This window comes from Populus nigra, chromosome 18 (assembly GCF_951802175.1).
Source record: "Populus nigra chromosome 18, ddPopNigr1.1, whole genome shotgun sequence".
Lineage (NCBI taxonomy): Eukaryota > Viridiplantae > Streptophyta > Magnoliopsida > Malpighiales > Salicaceae > Populus > Populus nigra.
The window spans coordinates 2,856,468-2,880,452 of record NC_084869.1 but is presented as its reverse complement, the minus strand read 5'-3'; the positions used below and the strand labels follow the sequence as shown (position 1 = coordinate 2,880,452).

The 23,985-nt window shown below is 33.5% G+C and overlaps 3 protein-coding genes across 4 annotated transcripts; 1 reads left to right on the top strand and 2 right to left on the bottom strand.

The window, feature by feature from the left end:
• Positions 1 to 2,613: 2,613 nt before the first annotated feature.
• On the top strand, positions 2,614 to 5,366 carry LOC133678267 (methylecgonone reductase-like). Of its 2 annotated transcripts, none has more exons than XM_062100539.1 (4): positions 2,614 to 3,112; positions 3,203 to 3,374; positions 4,664 to 4,843; positions 5,009 to 5,366. In XM_062100539.1, the coding sequence occupies exons 1-4, from the start codon at positions 2,796 to 2,798 to the stop codon at positions 5,246 to 5,248; spliced, it is 909 nt and encodes a 302-aa protein (XP_061956523.1). In that variant the 5' UTR covers positions 2,614 to 2,795; the 3' UTR covers positions 5,249 to 5,366. The 2 variants fall into 2 exon arrangements, with proteins under 2 accessions (XP_061956523.1, XP_061956522.1); XM_062100538.1 differs by having other exon boundaries at positions 2,615 to 3,112; positions 3,203 to 3,446.
• A 2,021-nt stretch (positions 5,367 to 7,387) lies between these two features.
• On the bottom strand, positions 7,388 to 17,534 carry LOC133677961 (uncharacterized). Its single transcript, XM_062100106.1, has 8 exons — positions 17,287 to 17,534; positions 15,657 to 16,817; positions 13,372 to 14,740; positions 10,854 to 11,133; positions 10,106 to 10,213; positions 9,653 to 9,931; positions 8,335 to 8,478; positions 7,388 to 8,137 (listed from the first exon to the last, which is right to left on the bottom strand). The coding sequence occupies exons 2-8, from the start codon at positions 16,762 to 16,764 to the stop codon at positions 7,949 to 7,951; spliced, it is 3,477 nt and encodes a 1,158-aa protein (XP_061956090.1). The 5' UTR covers positions 16,765 to 16,817; positions 17,287 to 17,534; the 3' UTR covers positions 7,388 to 7,948.
• A 3,498-nt stretch (positions 17,535 to 21,032) lies between these two features.
• Positions 21,033 to 22,058, bottom strand: LOC133678822 (uncharacterized protein At1g24485-like). The gene is made up of 3 exons (XM_062101338.1): positions 22,001 to 22,058; positions 21,456 to 21,611; positions 21,033 to 21,334 (listed from the first exon to the last, which is right to left on the bottom strand). Exons 1-3 carry the CDS (start codon positions 22,056 to 22,058, stop codon positions 21,033 to 21,035), a joined length of 516 nt encoding a protein of 171 aa, XP_061957322.1.
• Between the last annotated feature and the right edge of the window lie 1,927 nt (positions 22,059 to 23,985).

Genomic DNA, 23,985 nt, shown 5'->3' with positions numbered 1-23,985 from the left:
CTTGAATTGACTACATACGTGCAAGCACCTATACTATTAAATTATAAACCTTCTAACCATCTAGGTGGTGGCCCAATGATAAGAGTTTGGAACTAAGAAGTTTGCTCCCTCTGTGGTTTCAGGTTTGAGCCTTGTGGTTGCTCATATAATGGCTACTGGAGGTTTACATGGTCGTTAACTTCAAGACCCGTAAGATTAGTCAAGGCGCGCACAATCTGGCTCAAACACCCACATTAAACTAAAAAAAATTATAAACCTTCTGATAAAAAAAATAAATTATAGACCTAGTCTTATATACGAACAAACCAATTCTTATTGTCATTTCTACTCGACGTGGGATTCCTATGTGATTTCTTTCTAGTTAGATCTTAGGCCTAGGTGATTGGATGGGCCGACCATTGTTATAGCTTAAGTTCATAACTAGATTTAGATTTGTCGGCCTGCACTACCCCGGGTCAAAATATTTTCTTTCTATTTGTCTTAAAAAAAGACGTTCGGCGATAAAGAATGTCTCAAAGAAGTGTAAAAAAAAATGGACTTAAGATTATAAACCACCCAAGCAAGAAAAATAGTATAATCTAATTAGACAATAAAAAAATTTTAAAAAAAAATCCAAAAAAAATCCAAGTCAAGTTAGACTAATTCATCAAACTAAGTCAAGTTAGACTAATTCATCAAACTTGCAGTCTAAAGTGATGAGACCAGGATAAACGAATATAAAAAAAAATATAGAGCACAATATAAAAAAAAATCAACCTTGAAAGTTGGAACTGGAAAAAAAATATTTCTCAACCAATCTAATATTATAAAATAAAATTGAAAAGAAAAATAATTAGAAAAAATTGACAAGGTAAATTCAACAAAAGAATGATAAATATAAGCTCAATTTGGGTCATTTTCTAATTCACTAAAAAAATTTATAGAAAGAAAATAAATAAAAATAACAAAGTTCAATCTCCAATTGAATAAATACTGAAGGACAAAACTGGAAAAATATAAGCTCAAGAAAAGGAGAGAAAAAGAAACTAAGTGAATCTGGACAAACTTTCTAAACCTGGGTACCTCTTTAAAATTTATAACTCATGAAATTTTAGACCCGGGCTAAACTCGTAACCCGTGAAATTAAAAAAAATCACAAAGTTGAGTTCTCAATCATTTTAATATTTAAGGATGAAAATGAAAAAAAAAATCAATTTAAAAAAAATCCAAAGTGAAAAATAACAATAAAAAAAATAAGAGTTAAATCTGATAGGAAAACAAATTAAGAAGGATGAGATCATAAAAAAAAATCAATTTTAAAAACCATTTTAAATCAAACAAACTTGACCCAAGACAACAACATATATATAAATATAACAAAACTAACTTGGCCTGAGTTAACCCGCAAAACTCGTGACCCCACACATAAGATAAGAATAACCTCATAGATGGATGGAACTGAAAAAATTCAATTGTAAGGAAAAAAAAAACATATGTCAGCCCAAGCTAACTTTTCAAACTTAATTGTAGCCTGGGTTTTGAGGTTGAAATTATCCCATAGAAGGAAATTATTAAAAAACAATGAAGTCAAATTCTCAACCAATAAAATGTCAATGAATGAAATTAAAAAAGAAATTACTAAAAAAGAATCTAAACAAAACAAATAGCAATTACAAGAATAAAGACTAAATTTAATTTAAAAATAAAATAAAATTTGACAGATGCAATTAAAAAAATCAATTAAAAAAATAATAATAAAAAGAATGAGGACTAAATCTAATATAAAGAAATCAGATGATATATATATATATAAAATTTAAGATAAAATGGATAATAATAAAAAAAAATATGAACAAAACTTGAAATAAAAAATAGCTTGAAAAAAAAAATAATCTAGATTAACCTTTTAAGCTCGTGATCTGGGTTCTGAAGTTGAAATTATATCATAGAAAAAAATACAAAAAAATCATAACCAAATTCCCGATCAATAAAGTCCAGACCAACAAAATGCCTAGATCATTAAATTGAATTTTATCTTTTTAATAAAAATTATAAGAAGTTGATTAAAAGATGAAAAAGTAAAGTTTTGAGGAAAAAAATAATTAAAAGAGACGGAGGGAACTGTGAATTGCAGTCAAACCCAGATTTCCTTTTTATAGTTGTATTGTAATTGTAATTGTTATGTTATGTAATCGAATTGTAACTATTAATAATAATTAACAATTAATTAATTAATTAATAAAGATGGAGCATTAATTACCAGTGACTGGAATTCGTTAATGTTCTCTATTTGTTAGACTGTTCTGCTTTATCAAGAAAGAATACTTACTCCTTGCTTTGAATCGTAAAGATTATTATATATTTTATTTTTTTATTTTTATTTTTTTAGGAATGGGACTTTTAGCCATAATATCTCTTACTTGAGAAAAATGTCAATTAGCTCAAGTCTCCCCCTAATTTATTTGCCATTAAAGATATAACTTAGTTTGGCTACAAAACAATTCTTAAGTGCTATAAAATATCTAAATATTATATTGAACTTAATTACGACATATGAATCATTTGACTGATCAAACCCAGGTTGTCATTTGTAGTCTTTCACGAGGTTCAAAACGCTAGCTAAAGAACATGGAACCACACAAATGGCTACATGCATGTATTTGCATATCCACCACAGATCGATCAAGAGTAGATGTGGTCCCTAGTGGCTCGACCTGCTACTACTGCAGATATCCAGAATTCTGCTCTAAAATTTGGAAACTTGTATATGAACCCGTGAAGCATATAAAATTTACAATTTCTATTAATCTAGCAAAATGAAGAAAACAGAAATCCCAGAAGTATTACTAAGTTCTGGTCATAAGATGCCATTGATAGGGATGGGAACTGTAGCAGTACCTCTTCCACCATCAGAAATTCTCGTCCCCGTTTTCATTAATGCCATAGAAAGTGGTTATCGCCATTTTGATAGCGCTGCTCTTTATGGCTCTGAAGAGTCCCTTGGGCAAGCCGTGGCAGAAGCATTAGACCGAGGCCTTCTAAGCAGTCGTGAAGATTTGTTCATTACTTCCAAGCTGTGGTGCCCGGATGCTCACCATGATCTTGTTCTTCCAGCACTCAAGAAGTCACTCCAGTAACTATAACATCAAGCCCTGATTATACAAGTCCTATAATATTTATTGTGATTTTTTCTTTTATTTATTTGTTTTTATGATTTTTTTAGGAGGTTGCGATTAGAATATGTGGATCTTTATCTGATTCATATGCCAGCAAGGGTGAAGCAAGAAGTTGAGGGCCTAAATTTTTCGGAAGAGGATTTGCTGCCCTTTGACATAAAAGGAACATGGGAAGCCATGGAAGAGTGTTCAAGATTAGGTTTGTGCAAGTCCATCGGTGTAAGCAACTTTAGTTCCAAAAAAATATCTCAGCTTCTTGAACATGCAACCATCTCTCCTGCCGTTAATCAGGTTTATTTTTTCTTAATCATAGATTGTTTTATTGAGAAGTAGTTGTAAATGATTAAACAATTAATAGTAAAAGTTATTATAGAAGGAATAATATAAACAAAGGAAAACAAAATACAGATTATTTTTTTAATTTTCCTTGATTACCTTGATTTAATATTCTTAGACCATACAAGCTAAACTTATCTCTAAATCATAACATATATAAGTAAAATGCTTCTCACTAACCTATAACAAAGAAAAAAGACAAAACAAAGTTATGGAAAAACATCTTTCTACATTAGGTTGAACCTCACTGAAAACTAAATCATTTCTATATATCTAGCCAAATACTCCAAGCAATGTCAAAAGATAAGAGTTGTCATGTCTTCTTCTGATTTTTTTCAAAAACCATGGAAGGTCATTCATATAGTAAGTTATCTAGTGAGTTAGGAACGCACCAAGAGACACTCCACCATGTCATAAACTTAGTCTATAATCTCCATGCAAATGAGCAATGAATCAATAGATGCTATGTTGTTTTTCATATCAATTGTACATAAAGGACATACCAAAAACTCTATTGGTAGCAGACCCCTTTGACTTGAGAGATTTCCAGTATAGATTCTGCCTTGAACTATTAACCAAATAAAAATTTGTATTTTCAGTGGAGCTGTAGATATTCATACTCTTGTTTGGAAAAAACAAACATCATTGAATTCAGTTATGTCAATCACATAAGAAGAACTCTTGATTGTAAAGTTACCATCTAGACATATATTCCATATCTTTCTATCATTTCTATCCTCCAGTAGATTAGCCGACGATAATGCAGAGCTTCAAACTGCTAAGATTCATAAACATGTAAATGCTTTCTCCACTTTAAATCCCATGTGCATTCTCCATTTATTCAAACTCCCATATATGATATTGTTGCTGGTGGTGTGCATGTAAACATGTATAGTCTCGGAAAAGACAGCTTGACGATTGTGTTTCCTAGCCATTTGTCATTTCAAAATGAAACATTTGTCCCATTCCCAACTACAAAGCTAATACAATTTCGCATGAATGCAGCAATTTCATGACCCGGTTTTATGACCGGGACTATACCTTTTCAAATGCTTGGTAATCTTGCACTAATGATGTCAAATGATATTACTATTATCCTTCAATTTATATTGTCATCGATCCATGCTGATGATATAATTAAAGATTAATGATGGAATTGAAAATTGTTACAGGTGGAAATGAATGCCGCATGGCAACAGAAAAAATTGCTAGAATTCTGCAAAGAGAAAGGAATTCACGTGAGTGCATGGTCTCCTTTGGGGGCCAATGGAGCTTGCTGGGGTTCTCTTGCAGTGATGGAGAGTCCAATCCTTAAAGAAATTGCTGCTGCAAAAGTAAAGAGTGTTGCCCAGGTGAATATTTCTTTCCTTTTTTTCCCCTTCGCTGAAGCTTTGTATTAATTATTTACTAACCACTGAATTATATAGCAAATATGTCAATACTTGACGTATATGTGATTAATTAATCACATATATACATACAAAATTGATTCATAGTTAACATGGATATATAAGCAGATTGCTCTAAGATGGATACACGAGCAAGGAGCGAGTGTAATTGTTAAGAGTTTCAACAAGGAGAGGATGAAACTCAACCTACAAATCTTCGACTGGGAATTGAGCACAGAAGATACAGAAAAGATTAAGAATATTCCACAGCGAAAGGGATACTCAGGAGAAATGTTTATTTCTAAAGATTATGGTCCTTACAAGTCATTGGAGGAATTTTGGGATGATGATATTGATAATTACCAGTGAATGATATTTCTCCACCAAGTCAATAAGCATGTATTTGTAATTTCTTTACTCAGGAACTACTTTTCATCTCGTACCGATCACTTCAAACTTACATAAATTTGTATTATTTTATCTTTAATTTTTATTTAGTACGTAGAAGTTATAAAACTTCTTGATTAATAAAATTTTAATACAATATTAAAAAATTATTTCAATTTTAAATTTTAAATTATAAAATAAAATCTCAAAATATAATTATAATTCTGTCAGTTTTTAAAATCTAATTTTATATAATTTTGTGGTAATTAAAATAAATATTTATAAGAAATATAATAATTTAAATTATAGAATAAAAAAATATTATACAAATTTACTTTATTTATGTAATTTCGTTTTTTTTTGGCAAAAAAACATCTTTTTTATTAGTAGCATGTTTGAATAAAAATTAAAGGTGATTAATATAAATATTTATAAGAATGTCAATTATTTGAAAAAATTTATTGTTTTAATTAAAACTTCATTTTCTTATCCATGTCATTTTTTTTATTTTGACAAAAATATTTTTGTATAATATGCATTAATTTTTAAATAAAAATTTATCATAACCTGAAAAGTAATTTGAAGGGTCTCTCGAGTTATTTATCAATGTTATATAAGATATCTTTAAATAATTATCTGGTCAAAAAATATATAAAGATTTATTTATTTTATTATTATTTACTTTTATTTTATTTTTTATGTAAAATAAAATAAAAATATCACAAGGTGAAAATTGATTTGTATAATTTTTTAATTTTTACATGGTAATAAAAGTTGGAGGCATGTATAAATGAGCCGGTTGATCCCCCAGAGAGAAAAAACCTGTCACCAAATAAAGCAAATACATTAATCCTCCAAAACTCAGATATCAGGCAGAAAACTGCAGTTAACATCCATTCAGGGTGGACCAACGAAGAATTGGTAAAAACATTATTCTATAAAAAAATGTCTGCTCTTCCATTTGGTTTATATTCATCTATAGATAGTAAGAATTTGCTTTAATCATCCACCTTCATTAACATCAATAGCCAAAACTCAAAAATTCCGACTTTTTTTTTGTACTAAAACCCAAGCCCACAATCTGCAAGATATGAAGTAATCTGCAGCATTTAGATATGAATTTACATGCAACATGAAACGAAGCTATGAATCAGGAAATTGCTTAGACGTTGGATAAATTACAGCTATATGCATACCTCCACCACCATCTGTGGTCCTCAGCAGCAAGTTGTAAATGGGTCAGGGCCACCGTAATTAAAGCAGTGACTATCAGAAGAGTAATAAAGATGATGAACAAGATGCTGTAAATGGTATAAATCCTGTGACCCCACACACTACCAAAGATGTAGTAAAGTTTGGTGTGTATAAGAATGAATGGCAGAAATCCCGCAATTGCCATTTGACGAACTGTTCGCCGATACCACCGCAATGGTGGAATCTCTCTGGGATATTCGGCGGTGCGACAAGGAGCTTGGAACTCAGCCTTGCTGTTCTTCCCAATAATTCCACCTTAACCGATCAAAGGAGATGATACAAATGTCAATGTAAGAGCTATCACGACCTGCAGTGGCAGTATAAGCAACTGACTAATCAAAATGAATATAATCAACCAAGGACACTACCATGTTTATAGAATGATATGAAAAAAAATTAAATCTAATCCACCTGTTTAATCAAAATTTTAAACTTTTTATTGTCATTATATAGTTTGGTATGAACATAGCTCACTTTTTACTGTACTAGAACCTTCAATTTCTATATTGGTTTTTCGATGTGGATTCTGTACGTATTTATGTGAAACAGAAGCCTAACTCATACCATATCTAATAACTTCTTGAATTTAAATTGTGAAGGAGTGCATAAATCATTATATCTAGTAATTGCTTTATTTAATTTACGGAGAAACAGGAAGGAAAATATTTGAAGGGGTTGTTCGTTGTGTACATGACGAAATTGAATTTATATGATTTAATTGTGTCGGATTTTTATAGGAATTTTATGAAACATTTACACAAATTTAAAAATTTAAGGCATTTCCATTGATGCTTGCTACCAACCAGAAAATGTACAGAAACCAACATAACAAAAGGATGCATGCAAGCCAGACAGCCAGCAGGGCTTGAAGGAAATCATTGAAACATTCTCACTACACCATAAAAATCAAAAGCATCAGACATTACCACACTAAAAATCCCTTAGATACTCTCACTGTGCTTCCATCAAACTCAAATAGGATGATGCAGGGAAGTACTAGCCTGGAGCAAGCCAAACAAAATTGGATAAGCAGCTCTATTTCACATGCTATTACTAATAACCTAAAAAAAATTGTCACGGATCATGTACAACAAGATTCCTCTCTCTTCCACCAGATCAGACAAGGTGAATAAAGAAAAACCCTAAGAATACACTGCCTGAAAATTACAATTATGGTGAAATTTAAATACAACTTGCCAAGGGAGAGGAAGGGAAGACATCACCAATGAAAACCAAACAAACCTTTCAATGCATGCAGCTATGCGACGGGGCATGCCCACTCCCCGGATCAGTTTAAATATATTACCAATATCAGTTGTTTAATAGGTAACCAATATCAGTTGCTCCTTCCGTCCACAAAGAAGAATAAACTCTATCATGAAGAAACCTGCAGCATGTTGTCACCACCATGAAAAATCTTCAGTCAGTTCAAGCTGATATGGGCTCATAAGGGTATGATAGCCATGGGTGCTTCAGAGCCTCGGATGCAGAAGGGCGTTTCTTTGGGTTTACTTCAAGCAAATGAGAAACAAAGTCAATGAAGCCTTGGTCCCCCATTGGCAAACGGTGCCTCAGGGATGTCTTCTTAGGTATCAGGTACTCCAGCCTGCTAGTATCCTGAAGATTAGAGAGAGAGAATATAAATTATTAGCTCAAACCAAACTTATCATATCCAGATTTAAAGTTTGACATCCTAATAGTAATTTTTGAACTCTAAAAACTACAAGCAACTACATCACCGGACAGGGGGGGGGGGTACACACAATTAATTTCATACGAGCAATAGAGAAGTAGCAAAACAAAAGAATGTTTACCTGATTACGCTCATAAAGCATGTGATTCTTGGTAAAATACTTGTATGTATCTCGTCCCTTTGCTAGCATGTTTTGATCAATGGGACCTATAATTCCAATAACTCGTGCAAGTAACGTTGCTGGTGAATCATTTTGGAATAGGACCTGAAACAGAAGTTTCATTTTAGCCAAATGGTACCAGGGAAACAGCTAGGAAACCAAATTATGGAAAGTCCAAAGCATCCTCGCTTCAAATGGTGTTAGAAAATTGTTCAAGCAGAAGAAAAGATCTCCAGATCGATTAGCCCTTACAGAAACTACTCAAGTATATCTCTGAAAGAAATACATGTTGAGGTTCAATTGATCAGAATATAAAGATGTTTCACCCATGGACAGAATAAATAAATAAATACATCACAACATCAATATGAGGGTGACATTTAAATTCATAAGAATACCAAAAATATGTATGCAGCCATAACAAGAAGAAGAAATTTAGGAAGAAATATAGCTCTCTCTCTCTCTCTATGTGATTTTCAGAACCTCAGCTGCACCTGCTTGTCAGCATTAATTCCATTGTTCTTTCCTATCTTTTGCATTTCAGAACTATGTTCTCATATCCCAACCTTTTCACCTTGAAACATACTCTCTAGCTTCCCAAATCTCCAAAAGTAATGGTATAAACACAACCTTTTTGAACTTAGTCACGTATACTATGTTCTGCTCCCTAAAAAGCTCTACAAGGTTTTCACCTCACAAAGTACGTTTGACAAACCATCTTCACACAAAACCATATCAATTCATAAAACACAATGACCACTGTCTTTTGGCCAAGTCCCTCAAGGAATATATTCTTCAGTTTTATATGACAAGTCCTGGTAATTATATGCATGCGTGTGATATCATTCTTCAGCAAGTAGTCTTTATGCATTCTCCATAAGTTGGGAAATTAAAATAAAACTCCATGTATGGTTGCTTTGGCATATTTCCTCATGGATAACTCTCCCACATATTTATGTGATAAATCAGTAATTTTCAGCGACAAAGGGATCCAAAGTGTTTATGAAGAAATCTCTTTCATACTCAAAGTAACTTGTGAATTCACTCATTGATTGGGAAATTATATGAAACTCTACCTCTGCATGCATATGGAGCACCTTGGCTTAGTTAAAAAAAACAAAAAGAAAGGAAAGGAAGAAAAGACTACAAAAGTTGTACAAAGACAACGAGATAAACAGATGCATAGACAACAAATACATAGCACCACGCCCCTGCTATTCTTACAATTTCCTCCAGGGCATGAAACTTATTGCGTAAATTAGTAATGGGAAAAACTTACATTGCCAGTGCAAAGCTCTGCCAAAATGCAGCCAAGTGACCATACATCTATCTTCTTATCATACGGAAGTCCTAGGATAACTTCTGGTGCACGATATGACCTGGATTGAACATAGGAGCACAGATGATCTGTCTCAAAACAGCTACTCCCAAGATCAATGACTTTCACCTCACATCTACTATAGCTTTTCACCAATATATTCTCAGGCTTCAGATCACAGTGTATAAGACCAAGGCCATGCAAAAACTGAAGTGCCTCCAAACATTGAGTGGTAATTGACTGCATAGAGAATTTCAAAATGTTTATAGACCAGCATGCATGAAAAATAACATATTCTCTTCTTTTGTTTTTGGCAACGAGATAAAAAATTGAAAAGGCACCAAGTAATTAATGTATAATTTTTGGAATGTCAAGAGGATAGAACTCCTAGGAAGAAAATGGCACACAACAAACCTGCAATCTTGGCATTGTGAAGTAAACCTCCCCTCCTGATTCTCTATTGAACTTATGAAACTCATATAAGTTTGCCTTCAGAAGCTCACATACGATTAACAAATGCTCCTGCAAAGCAAATAGGAGTTGCAAGGTAATCTATTTAGCTTGCATTGAGGAGTTATCATGAACTTCACCCTCAAGAAATCAAATCAAAGCTTCATTTGTAGATTCATGTATTGTAATTGAAAAGGCATTCACTGATATATATGGCTATTAATTTTTCATTCTCAGTTCATTTTAATATGATGTTTACAAAACCAATGCCCCTACATCTAGTGGTCGGGAGCGAGTGGTCCAACCGCTCAACCAAGGTTCAATCACTAGCACCAACAAGAACAATAAAGAAACGATGCCACACAAAAACTAACCATGGTTTGATAATTACTTAACCCGAGGACATAAATAGCCAAGACATATTGTAGAGGGATATATTAAACCAAAAACATTTACAGGGACATGGTAAACCTAATCAACATGCTACATGGACATTTTTGAGCTTTGATACATTTGTAGTGCATTACATTGAAACAGTGAAGAGAAGAATCTGTGACCCAATAGAATTTCTTACCCAACTAAAATTAGCACAAGATAACAAGTAGAGTAGGATACCAATAGCTGCACTAGAACATCTACTGCGATAAAATACTAAATCATTGAAACAAAATACAAAAAGGAATTCAAGAACGTCAAGCATACATCCACTTACTCGGTAGTAGAAGTAATCATACAATCTGAGAATGTGGTACTTGTCAGCAGGATCATGCTTGTTGACATACTTAAGAAGCTTTATCTCATCAAGACTTTGATCAAAGAAGTCCTTGTTGTTTTTTATAATTTTCACACAAACATCAATGCCTGTGTGCAGATCATGTGCTTGTATAGCTTTACTAAAAGCAGCTGACCCAAGATACTCAGTAACATGATAACGGCCAGCAATTACAGAATTCAAAACAACATGGAAGTTCTTGTCCTCCTCAAAGCCAGTTCTGACCAACAAAAGCAGTTCGGGAAAGTCTGTTAGAATCAAGCTAATCAACGAGAAGCAGTGTTCAAATGAAAAGGTCACTCGATTAACAATCAAACATTAATTAAAACAAAAAAAATAGGTATCCAAATTTTCAGAATACGCCCGAATAAAGGGAGAAAAACACATACTATAAGGGGCAATTCACCCCCAAAAAAAAAATTACATATTAATCCACTTGAAAAGAAGACATCATCCAGCTCCAATATTAGAAGTTTTTGTCACAAAATTCAGCAAGCCAACAATTATTTCACAAAATAAAAGAAGGGGAAGGGCATGCCTAACTAAACATTACAAGCACACACCTCACTTCAGCAGCGGTTGCTGGGATAGAGTGAGGCAGCAAGGTGATAGGGGCAGATGGAAATGGAAACTTTAGAAAATGATGGATGGATAATAAGTTATCATGTTGTCTAGTTGACACAAGACATAAATAAATGCAAGATTTTTAATGTTGGCAACAAAATGCACCCACCTGAGATTTGAATATCCACTTTTAGGGACAAGTTTTAACCGATCCTAACCAAACATTGAACAAAATAAACTTATTCTATCATCCCATATATCCAGACCACCAAAAAGTTCGACCAGTCCATGAATGTCTAACCTAGAGAGCATAACCATAATAATTCTGAAACGAAAGGGATAAATTTACAAAAAGTACTACAAGTGCACCAAGGACACTAACAGGGGACACAGGTGTTTTCATTCACCAAGGATGCTAACAGAGAAGTTAGATATCTGTATTCCAACTTTTAATAATAATACATTCAGCAAGAATGTTGTAATCGACAGGGTTGAGAAATGAAAGGATTCACAAGCCTTATAAATCCTTGATTTTAAATTTTTGTTCTTCTAAACACCATTATTTTGCCACCAAATGACTCCAACAATATAGATACACTTAAAACTAGATTAGGAATTTTTTAAAATCTAAGGTAGTGTTTGGCATTGTGGTAGCGATTGTTTTTCAAAATGCTTTTCACTTGGAAATGTATCAAAATAATATTTATTCATTTTTTAAAATTCATTTTTGACATCCACATCAAAACGATCCAAAAACACCAAAAAAAAAAATTATAAAACACAACCACGCTGCAATACCAAATGGGGCCTAAATACATCTAATGATAGCTACAAGGACGGAAGTAAACAAAAACTAGGAGTAAATTGCAAGCAAGATAGATAAGACTCTTTTTTCAGTACTTGCAGTGTTTCTTGTTTTTCGTTTCCTTATTCGTGCCACAATAGCTAAATGGAGATTGAGGCTTAGTTGTGCGGGTCAGAGTCTGTAATCTTGTTGATATATATAAGATTCACAAGTAAGTTGTCATCAGTCGATCAAAACTAGAAAGGCAAGGTTGCAGTTGTCATTTCAGTAAGTGTTACAATTCAATCATTACACACTCAAAAGCGCCCCTTATGTATCCAATTGTTCCTATTTGTTCCATCCAATATTTCTGGCCTTTATTCGTGTTAGTTCTTTTTCGCAAAATAATTTACATGGCTCTTTCAAATATTGTGTAATGAAGGATTAGGAACAACAGATCTTAAATTCCTAGAATTTGGACAAAAGGAAAACTTAACATTTCGATTAATCTGGTAGATGAGGTTCCCCTTACAGGATAGCACCCGCATGATCAATTTCTAATGATAATGAGGAGAGGAAGAATATTTTTGCTGGTTCAGAATAATCTCACAAACAGTTCACCCCTCCCAATCCTTGATGTAGGAAAGAAGACCAGAATCTCCATAAATGGTGTGCTTGTTTTGTTTGCTCATGATCACTTCTTTGGTTATTAGAAAGTAACAAAAAATCAAAAGAGATCAACTTAGGTGCTGATAAACATTTAAGACGAAAAATGTTGAAGATATCATGAGAATAATGAGTACACAGAAGGAAGAAAACATAACGAGCCAGGAGAGAAAGAGCACAAGAATCCTGTATGATAAGTTGCAAATCATTAGTTACTCTGAGGACAATGGGGAGGCAGGGGGGTGTTAGAGAGAGAGTGTGTGACAGAGTAGTGAAAGGGAATAACACTCTAGTATGTGAAGTTGAGGCATCTTATCAATATCGAAATAAATAAAAGTGGCAAGAGCCCAAGCTGAGTAGTGCATCAGTTTGCAACCAGAAATCACTAAATTTTTTATTTTTATTTTTATTTTTTTTTTATAAACTCTTCAAAGCAGAACATACCTGTTTTTCCTATGCACAATCTTAAGGTTGAAAGTTTCAAATTCCTCCTCCTGAGCCTTGATTTGCCTTACTTGTTCTTGAACAGCAGCAGCCTCTTCATCCTCAAAGGATGCCCCGGGATCTTCTTCCCTCACACTGCCAATCTTCTCATCTTGTTCCTTCATGGCACACTCTGGTTCTGCATAACCATAATTTGAGAGAGAAGAGGGACTAGAATTTGCTGATCCAACAGCATTCATATTATTTTCATCCCTGGAACTTTTAACAGTTGAGGAATCACTGCTTTTCCGCTGCCATGTACCATGCATGTCATCAGGCCCCATCAAAGCATTCAAGCGATCATTAGTTTCTTCACTGACAGCAGCATTGCAGTTGTTTGACCATAAAGATTTACTAGAGCCTTTCTGCGGCAACTGTTCACCCCTCAGTGGTGGAGGGAATGAAAACCCACCATCTGTATGATTTTTACCTTGAGCACGCACATCTCTGTCACTCCCAACCACATATTTACTGGAATCATATTTATCGAGTTTCTTCTTGTCCCTGTTTTGTTTATCAACATATTTTTTTTCTGAGTCATGGTGAGAAGATCTAGAACCACCAACTCCAACATCATGATCATGAAAGTACTCTAGATCCCCTTCACTGCTGCCTCCAACCAAACTTTCCCGTATTTCACTTCCAATATCAGCAGCATCGCTGTTGATACCCACACCAATCGATCTAACTGAACCATGTTGATCGTCATCCATACAAATATCATCTAAACGTGGCCTTCCACACTCATCCAGGACCTTCCCATCTCCTATCATGATGAGTTCATTCGTTTGCGTGACAAACCCCTGCCAGACAGGTTCTGCTCGCATCAAATTTAGTTCTTCTTCATCCATCAACTGCCCATCATATTGAGCTATTAAATCACTCTCATTAGTTCTCCCATACATTTCTGCCACCGACAATCCTATAGGATCATCTGATGCTGTCACTGGTTCGACATTTTTTTCTTGAAATAACTGCTCACCAGAAAAGTAAGAATCCTCCTCAGCAAAAGATTGATCATCATCTTCATCTTTGGTTGGAACTCTATCCTGTGGGTCTGGAACACTCCCATGCCCAGTACCCTTTTCATTGTCACTTGGGTAATCAACTTCATGAGCCAGAAACCAGGCCTCATCCTCGATAGGTTGTCTCATGTATCCAACATCATCGTCGTCGTCATATTCATCGGAATCCCAATACTCATTTGGATAATCAATGGATTCGCTTAATCCATCACCAACGGTAGCAAAACCAGAAACTAGATCAGATGTATCCTCAGCAATCCCCTGACTTACAGATAGCCAACTGCCTCCTGCAATCCTTTTTCCACCTGGATCATCAATTACCAAGAAAACTTTTGTGGGAAAATCACCAAAAAGAAAAGGAAAGAAACTGTGTACAAAATGAACAAGAAACAAGTGATCTGAATTTATTTCACTATTTAGTTAGCATTAACTCGTTTAATAAAACACAACCATTATACTATATGTTTTCTGTTTTACACCAACATGCCATTGGAAACCAGAAAGAAAAAAGATTGGTGTTCCAAAACCCAAAAATTACAAGATGAGCTTCAGTGCTCAAAATGAGAGCTCCCAAATCATTAAAGAGCTGAAAGTGCAGATACAAATATGAATATGCTTGGAGGATAGTGTTCATGCTATAATCTCTACTTTTTAGCAAATCTAGTGTCTCAAGTCAAAAGAGGCAAAATGGATCTCTATATACAGGTGGCAATAAAAACTTAGCACATTAACATGCCTTTGTCCCTTTTTTGTGGTAAAACTATAAATGACTAAGGCACCCCACATTCTCACAACTGAGTTGCAGCTATGCCTTTTCATGAATATGAAAGAAAACAATCCCATAAAGTTTCAGTCAACATAAGATATAAGCACCTAACTTCTTTCGTAGTGAAATAGAACCTTTTTTTATTTGTCTTAAAGAGAAGACACTAATTTCATGACATCAAGGAAAGTATAAAAAAAACAAGTACATAGTATCTTATCAATAAGTTCCCACTACTCCTAAAATAGCAAGCCATCTTTAATGTTAAAATAATACCCTGATATGTTGAAAATAGTAGAATGCTCTGCGCAAAGTGAGTTTCAATGTTGATGGAAGACAAAAAATTTCTCTCTTTTCTTCCTTATTTTTTTAATCGATAAACAATTACTGCAAAAACTCTAAACCCGCTGTAAAAAACAGTGAGAGGTCATATAATTACACTCATAATATGGGCTGACCTGAAGAATTGATTTCTTGTCCGACAGGAACGTCAAGATAGGAACCTATAAGGTAGCTATTATCAGCACTGATGACCTTTGAACCTGGCCCATCGCGCTCAAACTTTTCCTGCCAATTGATCAATGGCTTATCCTCCGACTTGAGTTTAACTGGCGGAAGCCTAGGATATTCTTCCTTTGGAATATCAGATGCAAGAGAAAACCCTAAGCCACTTAAATTATTCTGCTCTGTGCTCCCTTGAGACTTTCCAATGAACAAAGTTCTTCCAACCTCATCCACCTGTTCTTTAATAGCTGCTCTAACATCACTTGTATCTGCTTTCTTCTTTCCATCTCTTTTGTCTGAACTTGAAGTGATACCATAGCTGGTCAATACATCGCCCTTGGGGAACGGAAAAACAGTCTTGACAGAATAATCTTTCCACAGGTCCGAGGAAGAACTTGTGGGCTCCTCATTTTTAGACCATGGGTTATCTGCAGAGAATGCAACAGTAGGTCTAAGTTCCCGATCAAGTTCCTTCAATTCATTAGCTTGAATTTTGTTATACTTGGATTCCACATTGACATTAATAGTACTATTGTTTCCAAGCCATGGACTTTTATTTTCACCAGGAAAGATAATCTCCTCTCCTGATTTGGCATTTGCTCTAGCAGAGAAGTTACTGGTGCTAGTACCAACATCATTCTTGTAAGGATTTGAAGGGCCATTGCTTGGATTAAAGTTCCATGAATACAAATCAAGCAAAGTATCATCTGAATCAATTGGTTCATTATTTTTACCACCCCGTTCCCCAACAGAAGCAGAATTTCTCCATTTGCTTTCAGGCCCATTTCTATCCACCCCACACTCTATTTCTTTCACAATAAGTTCCTTAGAAATTTCACCACTATTTTGAGAACCAGAACCTGGAGTATGACTCGCCAATTTTCCCCCATTCTCTTCTTCCACCACTTTCCCCAAATCATTATCTTCAAGGGTAAGTTTTTGAAGGAATCCTTTCAAATCAGGGCGTTTACTAAGCTCGCTGCGCAATGCTGCCTCCGCTCTTGTGAAGCGATTTCTCCTCAGAAAGTCAAGAATCACATCAACAGAGCTTGTCTCCGCCATTATCAACTTCTATAAACCAATTATCAGGTACTAGAAAGACAAATTCAGCAAACCTGAAATAAAACAAGCAAACCAAATAAACCAAAGAAAAATAAAAACCAAAAAACCAAACCAACACTTAACTTCATCAAAGAAACAAACTTTAACAGATTTTAACACTCATTCACTTACCAAACAACAAAACATCCTATATTGCTCAAAACCAAACAATAAACCAAACCCGCAACCTCATTCAGTTCAAATTTCTCCTTGTCCATCACTATTCATTTAAAAAGCCCCAAACTTTTGAAATCCAAAAACTTACTCATATTTCCAACATAAACCCATTAAACCAAAACAATAACCCTAACTATCCTCCCAAACAACAAATCAAGACATTAAGAGATCCAAAACTCTTTAACCCACAATATTAAAAACCCGAAACATCACATTTGACAAACAACCTTCAAGATTCAAAAAAAGAAACCTTTAATCCACAAGATTCATAAAACAAAAACAAACTACTTATTTTTTTCCACTTACAGATCGAAGCTGGCTCAAGAGAAAAGAAAGAAGCTTTCTTTAGTGAAGATTCCATAGCCAATCTCGTATTAACATAAAACAAAGCACTAACGATTTTGGATTTGTGGGGTTTTTTGTTTTTTGTCTAATTTTTTAGGGGGTTTTCTAATATTTTTGGCCTGCAATTTTTCTCTCAGGCCTGTTAATGGTAGCTCAAGCTTTGTTTTTTTTGTAATAATAATAAAAAACTTGAGTTATGATACTGTGTTTTCAAGTGAGCTTATGGTTGCCTCGAGATTCTAGTGTGGGATATGTTTTATGCTTAATCCAACGGTGGAATATGTTTTATCAATTTGGGGGATGCAATGATCCAACGGCAGATGAAGTGAAAGAGGGCAGAAATTTTAAAATCGTGGCTCCTTGTTGGTTTAATGCATGGTATATTCCACTTTGGTTCTTGTTTATGGGATTTGTTAGCCATGGTACAACATTGCTATTGGAGCTTTTTTGGGATTGCGATTGCATGATAATCTTAAAAGAATTTAAATTTTATTTTTTATTTTTTATATTAAAAATAAAATTTAAAAAATCAAAATTATTATTTTAATTTATTTAAAAATATATATTTTAAAAAAAAACAATATTTAACGTAATCTTAAACAAGCACTTACAAGAGCAAATTAAAGGTGCAAGCTTTACATTCTTTGGGCATGGATGGATGCCCTAATAATTTCAAGCGTAATCCAATTTTTGTTGACCTAACACATCAACCAAAATTCTTCCCATCTACTTGATCTATGGGAGAAATTCTCTGTCTCGGCTTATTTCTACTTTAGAGATGGTGAAGTTTTTTCTTTTCTTTAGTTTAATGAATAAGATATCTTTGAATTAGTTTTAATGTTGAATTTAAATTTATTTACAGTCATATTTAAAGTAAATTATATATATATATATATATACACACACATAATAATATTTTTCTTACAAAATATACCGATTATTTCACTTGAACTATTAATAAATACAAATTAAATTAAATAGATTGACTTGGAGAATAAATAAATAACCCAAACAAAAGGGGTACCAAATTGAAATTGAAATAAAAAAAGGGGAATGGAAAATTATCCATTGAAATTGAAATAAAAGATAAGGGGAATGGTCCACATTGAAATTGAAATAAAAACAAAGAATAATTTTATTTTTGTACTTTCTTTAATAGTTATACTTTCTGGGTTTTTTTAGATCGGCTAAGTCGATTAAATTATATTAAAAGTAATTTTTATATAATTTAATTTTAAATTAAAGCTAAGAAAGGAAGAAGGTTGAGAGGTTTTTTATATTAATTGCATTTTTTTTTAATTTCATCCTTAGATTTATTTTTTACTAGTCGGTCAGGTTGTTTTTAAATTGACCAAATCTATTTAATCACATTAGAAAACTCCTACACTATTTAATCTAAACTCAAGTTATGTAAGAAGTTGAGTTATGAGGCTTTTTTAGTCAATTTCATTATTTGTTTCTTAATTTCACCCTCTGATTTTTTTTAACATAGAAAAATTATAGTGAAATTACGAGCAGGAAAATCATTATGCACACACTCACATAACATTATTCACTTCAATAATAAAATTATATTTTTACCCTTGATTGAGAAAATTTGATGTCTTAGGTTTTGGGGTAATTTAGTCTTTTTCAATTGTTCATTAGTAATTAAAGGATGGTTCAAAGGTATATATATCATTTCAACTTTATTAGAATAATAAAAAGATTGATTTACCCATGATAAAAAAAAATTATTGATCAAGGATATTTTTGTCTTTTTCTTTTTTGAGGAATAGTGAAAAGATATTTTTACACTTAAAATCAAGAAAAACAATTCAAGGCATTCATTAAGGATCATTTTTGTCTTTCTAGAGAGATTTTTTGTTAATTATTTTTATGGAGAGCATCTTGGTCTTCTTGGGTTGAATAATTGATTTTAATATTCAAAAAGCTATAGGCATGAGTGACGGCTCTTGGTGGCCAAACAAGTTTTAAACTGCTAATGACTATTTTTTTTTCTTTTCTCTCTCCTTCTCCAAAAAGTACATGTCGGTCCTTTTTGTTTTTTGTATTTTAAATTTAGTCATTTTTCTTTTAGTTTCTAATTTTTTTTCTTGACTCTTTTATAAAATTTTTGTTTGTTTTCAATTTAGTCTTTCAAGTACAATTTGTCATATATTGTTTTTCAATTAGGTTCTTATTATTTTAATTTTTAATTTTCATTCTTAGTCTTTTTATTAAAGTTTTATTGGTTTTCAATTTCATTCTTCAATCAAAGTTTCTGGTGTATTTTTTTTCAATTTAGTTCTCATTTTTTTTTATTAAATCTTTTTCTTTTCAATTTAACCCTTTAGTCAAAACATTTTGACTGCCCTCTCATTTATTTTTCTATTTTTATTTTCACTCTCATTGTTTTAATTATATTTTTTTATTTTAGATCCTTTTGTGTAATTGACTTGTTTTCATGGTTTCATCATTCAACATTTGATTTGCTAGAGATTGAGCTTCACTATTTTTTTATTTTATGGTGCTTTCAGATTAATGATCTCGATCACAAATTTAAAAAGTTAATGCAGGTTGACATCTTTTTTTTTTTGCTTATTTTCTTTTCTGGCTTCAGCATGAAACATTATTTTTTTAAGAAAAAATTGGTTTTGTGGTTTTTCTCAATTTCTTTTCTATCAGGTTATCCTAATTTCATGACCGAATCACATATTTTGTAGGTTAACTCGGATTGACTCACCCCTTATTACTCAAGTTACATGTTTATCATATTAACTCGGGTTAATTTAGATCTTATTTTTATCTGATTTTAAACTTTCAAGGTTTTCTTTCTAAGTTATCTTGATTTTGTTTATATAAGAATTTTATTTATTTATTATCGTTGTCTATTTTTTTTTATTTAATTAAAAAACCAACTTATTACACCTTATTATGCCTATAACTCAAGTAGTTTATTTTTCTTATTTCTTTTAAATACACTTGCGACAGTTGGGTTAACAATGATTGGGTTTGTTTTGATGATCATCTATGTTTAATTTGCTCTTTTACATTTTTTAGGTTTTGATGATTGTAAGAAGTTTTCTTCCTTTTTTGCAATCCTTTACCTTTTGTTTTAAATGAGGTTTTCTTCTTCTTCTTTTTATTTCTTTCGTTTGGTCTGTGAATGGTGCTTTCTTTCCTTCTCCATGATTTTGTTGGTGTGCTTATCACCTTTTTCATTTTGTGTTTTTTTCAACACCAAGCACTCTTTACCTCTCTCTTCCTCCACCCTTTATGCCATTCATAGATAAAATTCCAGCTTTTCTAGTTTTTTTTTTAGTTTTTTTTTTGCAGGTTCGTTCATAAAAAAAGATGTGTGGATTGAGAAATGCTTACCACAAAAAATGTTAAATGACTTCGACACCTACATGGCGCTTGAGTATGCTACGACTGTGCACTATGTAGTTCATGCTGGCTGCTGCAATGTGTCTTTTTGCCTGTATTTTTTACTTGGATAAGAGAAACTGGAAATCTTTTTCTTTAGTCAGTCTCTTGAGATTCTCATTTCAGTGAAGGCATAACTTTTTTCTGTTTCTTAGTCGTAAAACATCATGCAACTAAAAAGAACGATTTTTTCTTTTTGGATTTGATTGATTATATATTAACCTCTCTCAGCAAAATGGAGGGCAAATTCAATTTTCAAATTTGGTTAATTGGCAATATAACTATAATATACATCCAGTTTAGAACTCGAAGCAGGCACATATACAGGCATACCTAATGCTAATAGTGTCATTTGCACGATAAGCAACCCTCAGATTTAAGAACATAGCATAATTAGGAGCAGCTTGGCTATACATGCCATGAAGCAAGCTCCGGAGCTCAAGTGCTGATATGAATGGCACTTGGTTAGGCATTGTTTGAGCAAGACACATGCTATTATTGTTTGCTTTCACAGTATATATTGCCCCATAAGGAACAGTATCATACAGGTGCGTAGTGTTGACAGTGGCCCAATAATTGCCATCAAATTGAAGGTCAAAAACTGAAGGGAAAATTTAAGATCATAATCACCGTAGTAAAAGCTTGCACGAACTAGAACTCGTTCCCTTCCGTTAAAATTAATCTTGTAGCAGTTTTTTTTTTTTTTTCCGCGATGAGAACACCCTGAGACTGCTCATCACGTACATAAGGCATTGTACTGTACTTCAAAAACTGAGATTCGCCACTCTGAATGTAGGCATCATCTCCGGTCCACGTTATTGAATTTTCATCAGTGTACGGTTCAGAATCAGATGATCCAAAGTCAATGCTGATAAAAGCTGCAAAAACCAAGTAGAAAAGTATATGCAAATGGTTAATAAACGGGTTACAATTTGAAATATGTTCAATCACTACTCAACTTTAAGCTAGTTAGGAACTGAGCATTACTAGCATGAGAAAGAGAGGACTTGGAGAGGAATAAGGCAGAAAAAGACAACAGAAGTAGCACAAGATGTGCAGCTACTAATTCTTTGTTTATGTGTTGTGTTTTTTCCATTGACTCTGCTGTATTTTTCTGTACTAGAATACCGACCGGATTACAAAAAAGAAAAGAAAAAGTAAAAATTATTGAGTTCTAATTTTATTAATTTGGTAAAGAAAACACTAAATAATACCAATGATTGGACTTTCTTCCCTCTAGAATTTCAAGCTAAACTGATAGAGTTGCAATGAGCACGATAAGAGTAATTGTCAGGTTTTGCGTAGAGTATTGACTTCAGCCGCATCGTTATGGTAGTCATAGTCAATTAAGGAACATATAGAAGAATTAACAAAATAAATCTCTTATGAGTTGATTTAGAACAATTAGCGGCAAGGTTAGTGTTAGGATTATATTAAAAACAGTTCCAGGTAATGCTAAACTGCGTGCAAGATGGTGGCTAGCATTTCTTTGAAAGATTTCTATGAAGGAATGCTTGCTATTAGTACAGCAATTAGGGTCGACCCAGATACATACATACATGTATGTATGTATGTATAACTCAGATATTAGTACAGTGTGAGATTAAGGATCTTTTTCCTGGGATGATGGATCAAAATAGATCTATTTTGTAGAAGTGAGTGTTAGAGAATAATATAAATTATATTCTGGGACGTTAGCTAATAGCTTAAGTTATTGAGTTGAGATAGTTATTTAACATGATATCAGAGTTTTAATAGTCAAGCGGTTACGAGTTCGAATCTTACCATCTTTATTTATTTAATAAAAATTAAGTTCAAGGTAATGTGAGCCTATATAAATTTCAAGTTTAAAAAGCTTTTATTTGAAGGGATGTGTTAGAGAATAATATAAATTATATTCTAAAACTTTATCTAATAGCTTAAAGTATTGAGTTGAGATGTTTGTTTCAGAATAAAGTCGCTACTGCTGCGAGGCTGTTGGGGTTGCTGAAAAGGCAACAAAGGGCATCATCTCCAATAGTTCAAGTCTAAATAATGGATCTCTTGCTTCTACCCCATCTTCATATTCCTCTCCGAGTCCACCTCTACTTTCCAGTAACTTTACTAGTCAAAATTCATGATCCAGCGCCTCTGCCAACAATGTTGCTAGCAGTAGTATTAATGCCACTTCCACCGCTTTTGCTATGGAAAACTCTGACGGGAATAGAAACTTCTCTGTTTCAGCATCAGCACTTTTCTTGACGGCTACATCTATTTTCAAATTTGGGTCTGTCCCGTCAACTTCAACCTCAACAGTATCATCTATTACTTCAACCACCAGCACCACTACTAATTTGTATGGTTCTTCATGTAATTCTTTCTCCAATGCAAGCTCTGCTTCCAGGCTTCTCTGCTGGATTTTCTTTCCCAAAAACCACTCCAGCTTCAACACCGATTACTGTTAGTACTGTTGTTGCAGCAGCCACACATTCTCCTCACAATTTAGATAAACAAGGAGTCTCGTGCATTTTCTTTCAGCAAGGAGTATGCTTGAAAGTGACAGGTGTGCTTTCTCTCATGGACCAAATCATGCCAGTAATAGAAATTTTCAAACAATGGCTCATACCCCAGTTACTGAGGACCCTCCCCTAAAAAAGGCTCTTGGTAGCCTTTATAAGTGTATTCAAGAGCAGAAGCTTCCACAAGTGAATTTATCAAAGGCTGTTGAACCACCCCCCGTAGCTAAGCCTATGTCAAAAGCTAAAATTGCTCCAACAATAAACAATGCTGGTGTTTTAATAAATGTAACCCAAAGGCATGGATGATGAAATTCATAGATATAAAGCAACAAATCTTCCTCCCGAGGTTAATGGAAATTCAAGTTGTTTCAGTCGTTTGGATTTGTCACGGATAGCAGATGATCATGTTATCCAGAATGAGAAGGATGTTGACGAGTATTTGAGAGGGTTCTCTCCTGGTTTTGATGTTCTTGTGGATGACGAGATGAGGGATTATGATTATTACCACGATGAAGATCAATTTTAAAGAAACATCCTAGAAGACATTCCCAGGAATCCAGCTATCATTGCTGACAACAATGGCGGTAATGTTGGAGATATTTCCGGGGAAGAATCATCTGAAAATGTGGATGTTGGATTAGAAAACATGGAAGGAGATGGTGCAAAATAAGGATCACTTAATTCCTGTTTGCAGTAGTAGTGTGGAGGGTGAAGGTGCCACCACATTTTTGGTGGAAGGGTATGAAAATGACAA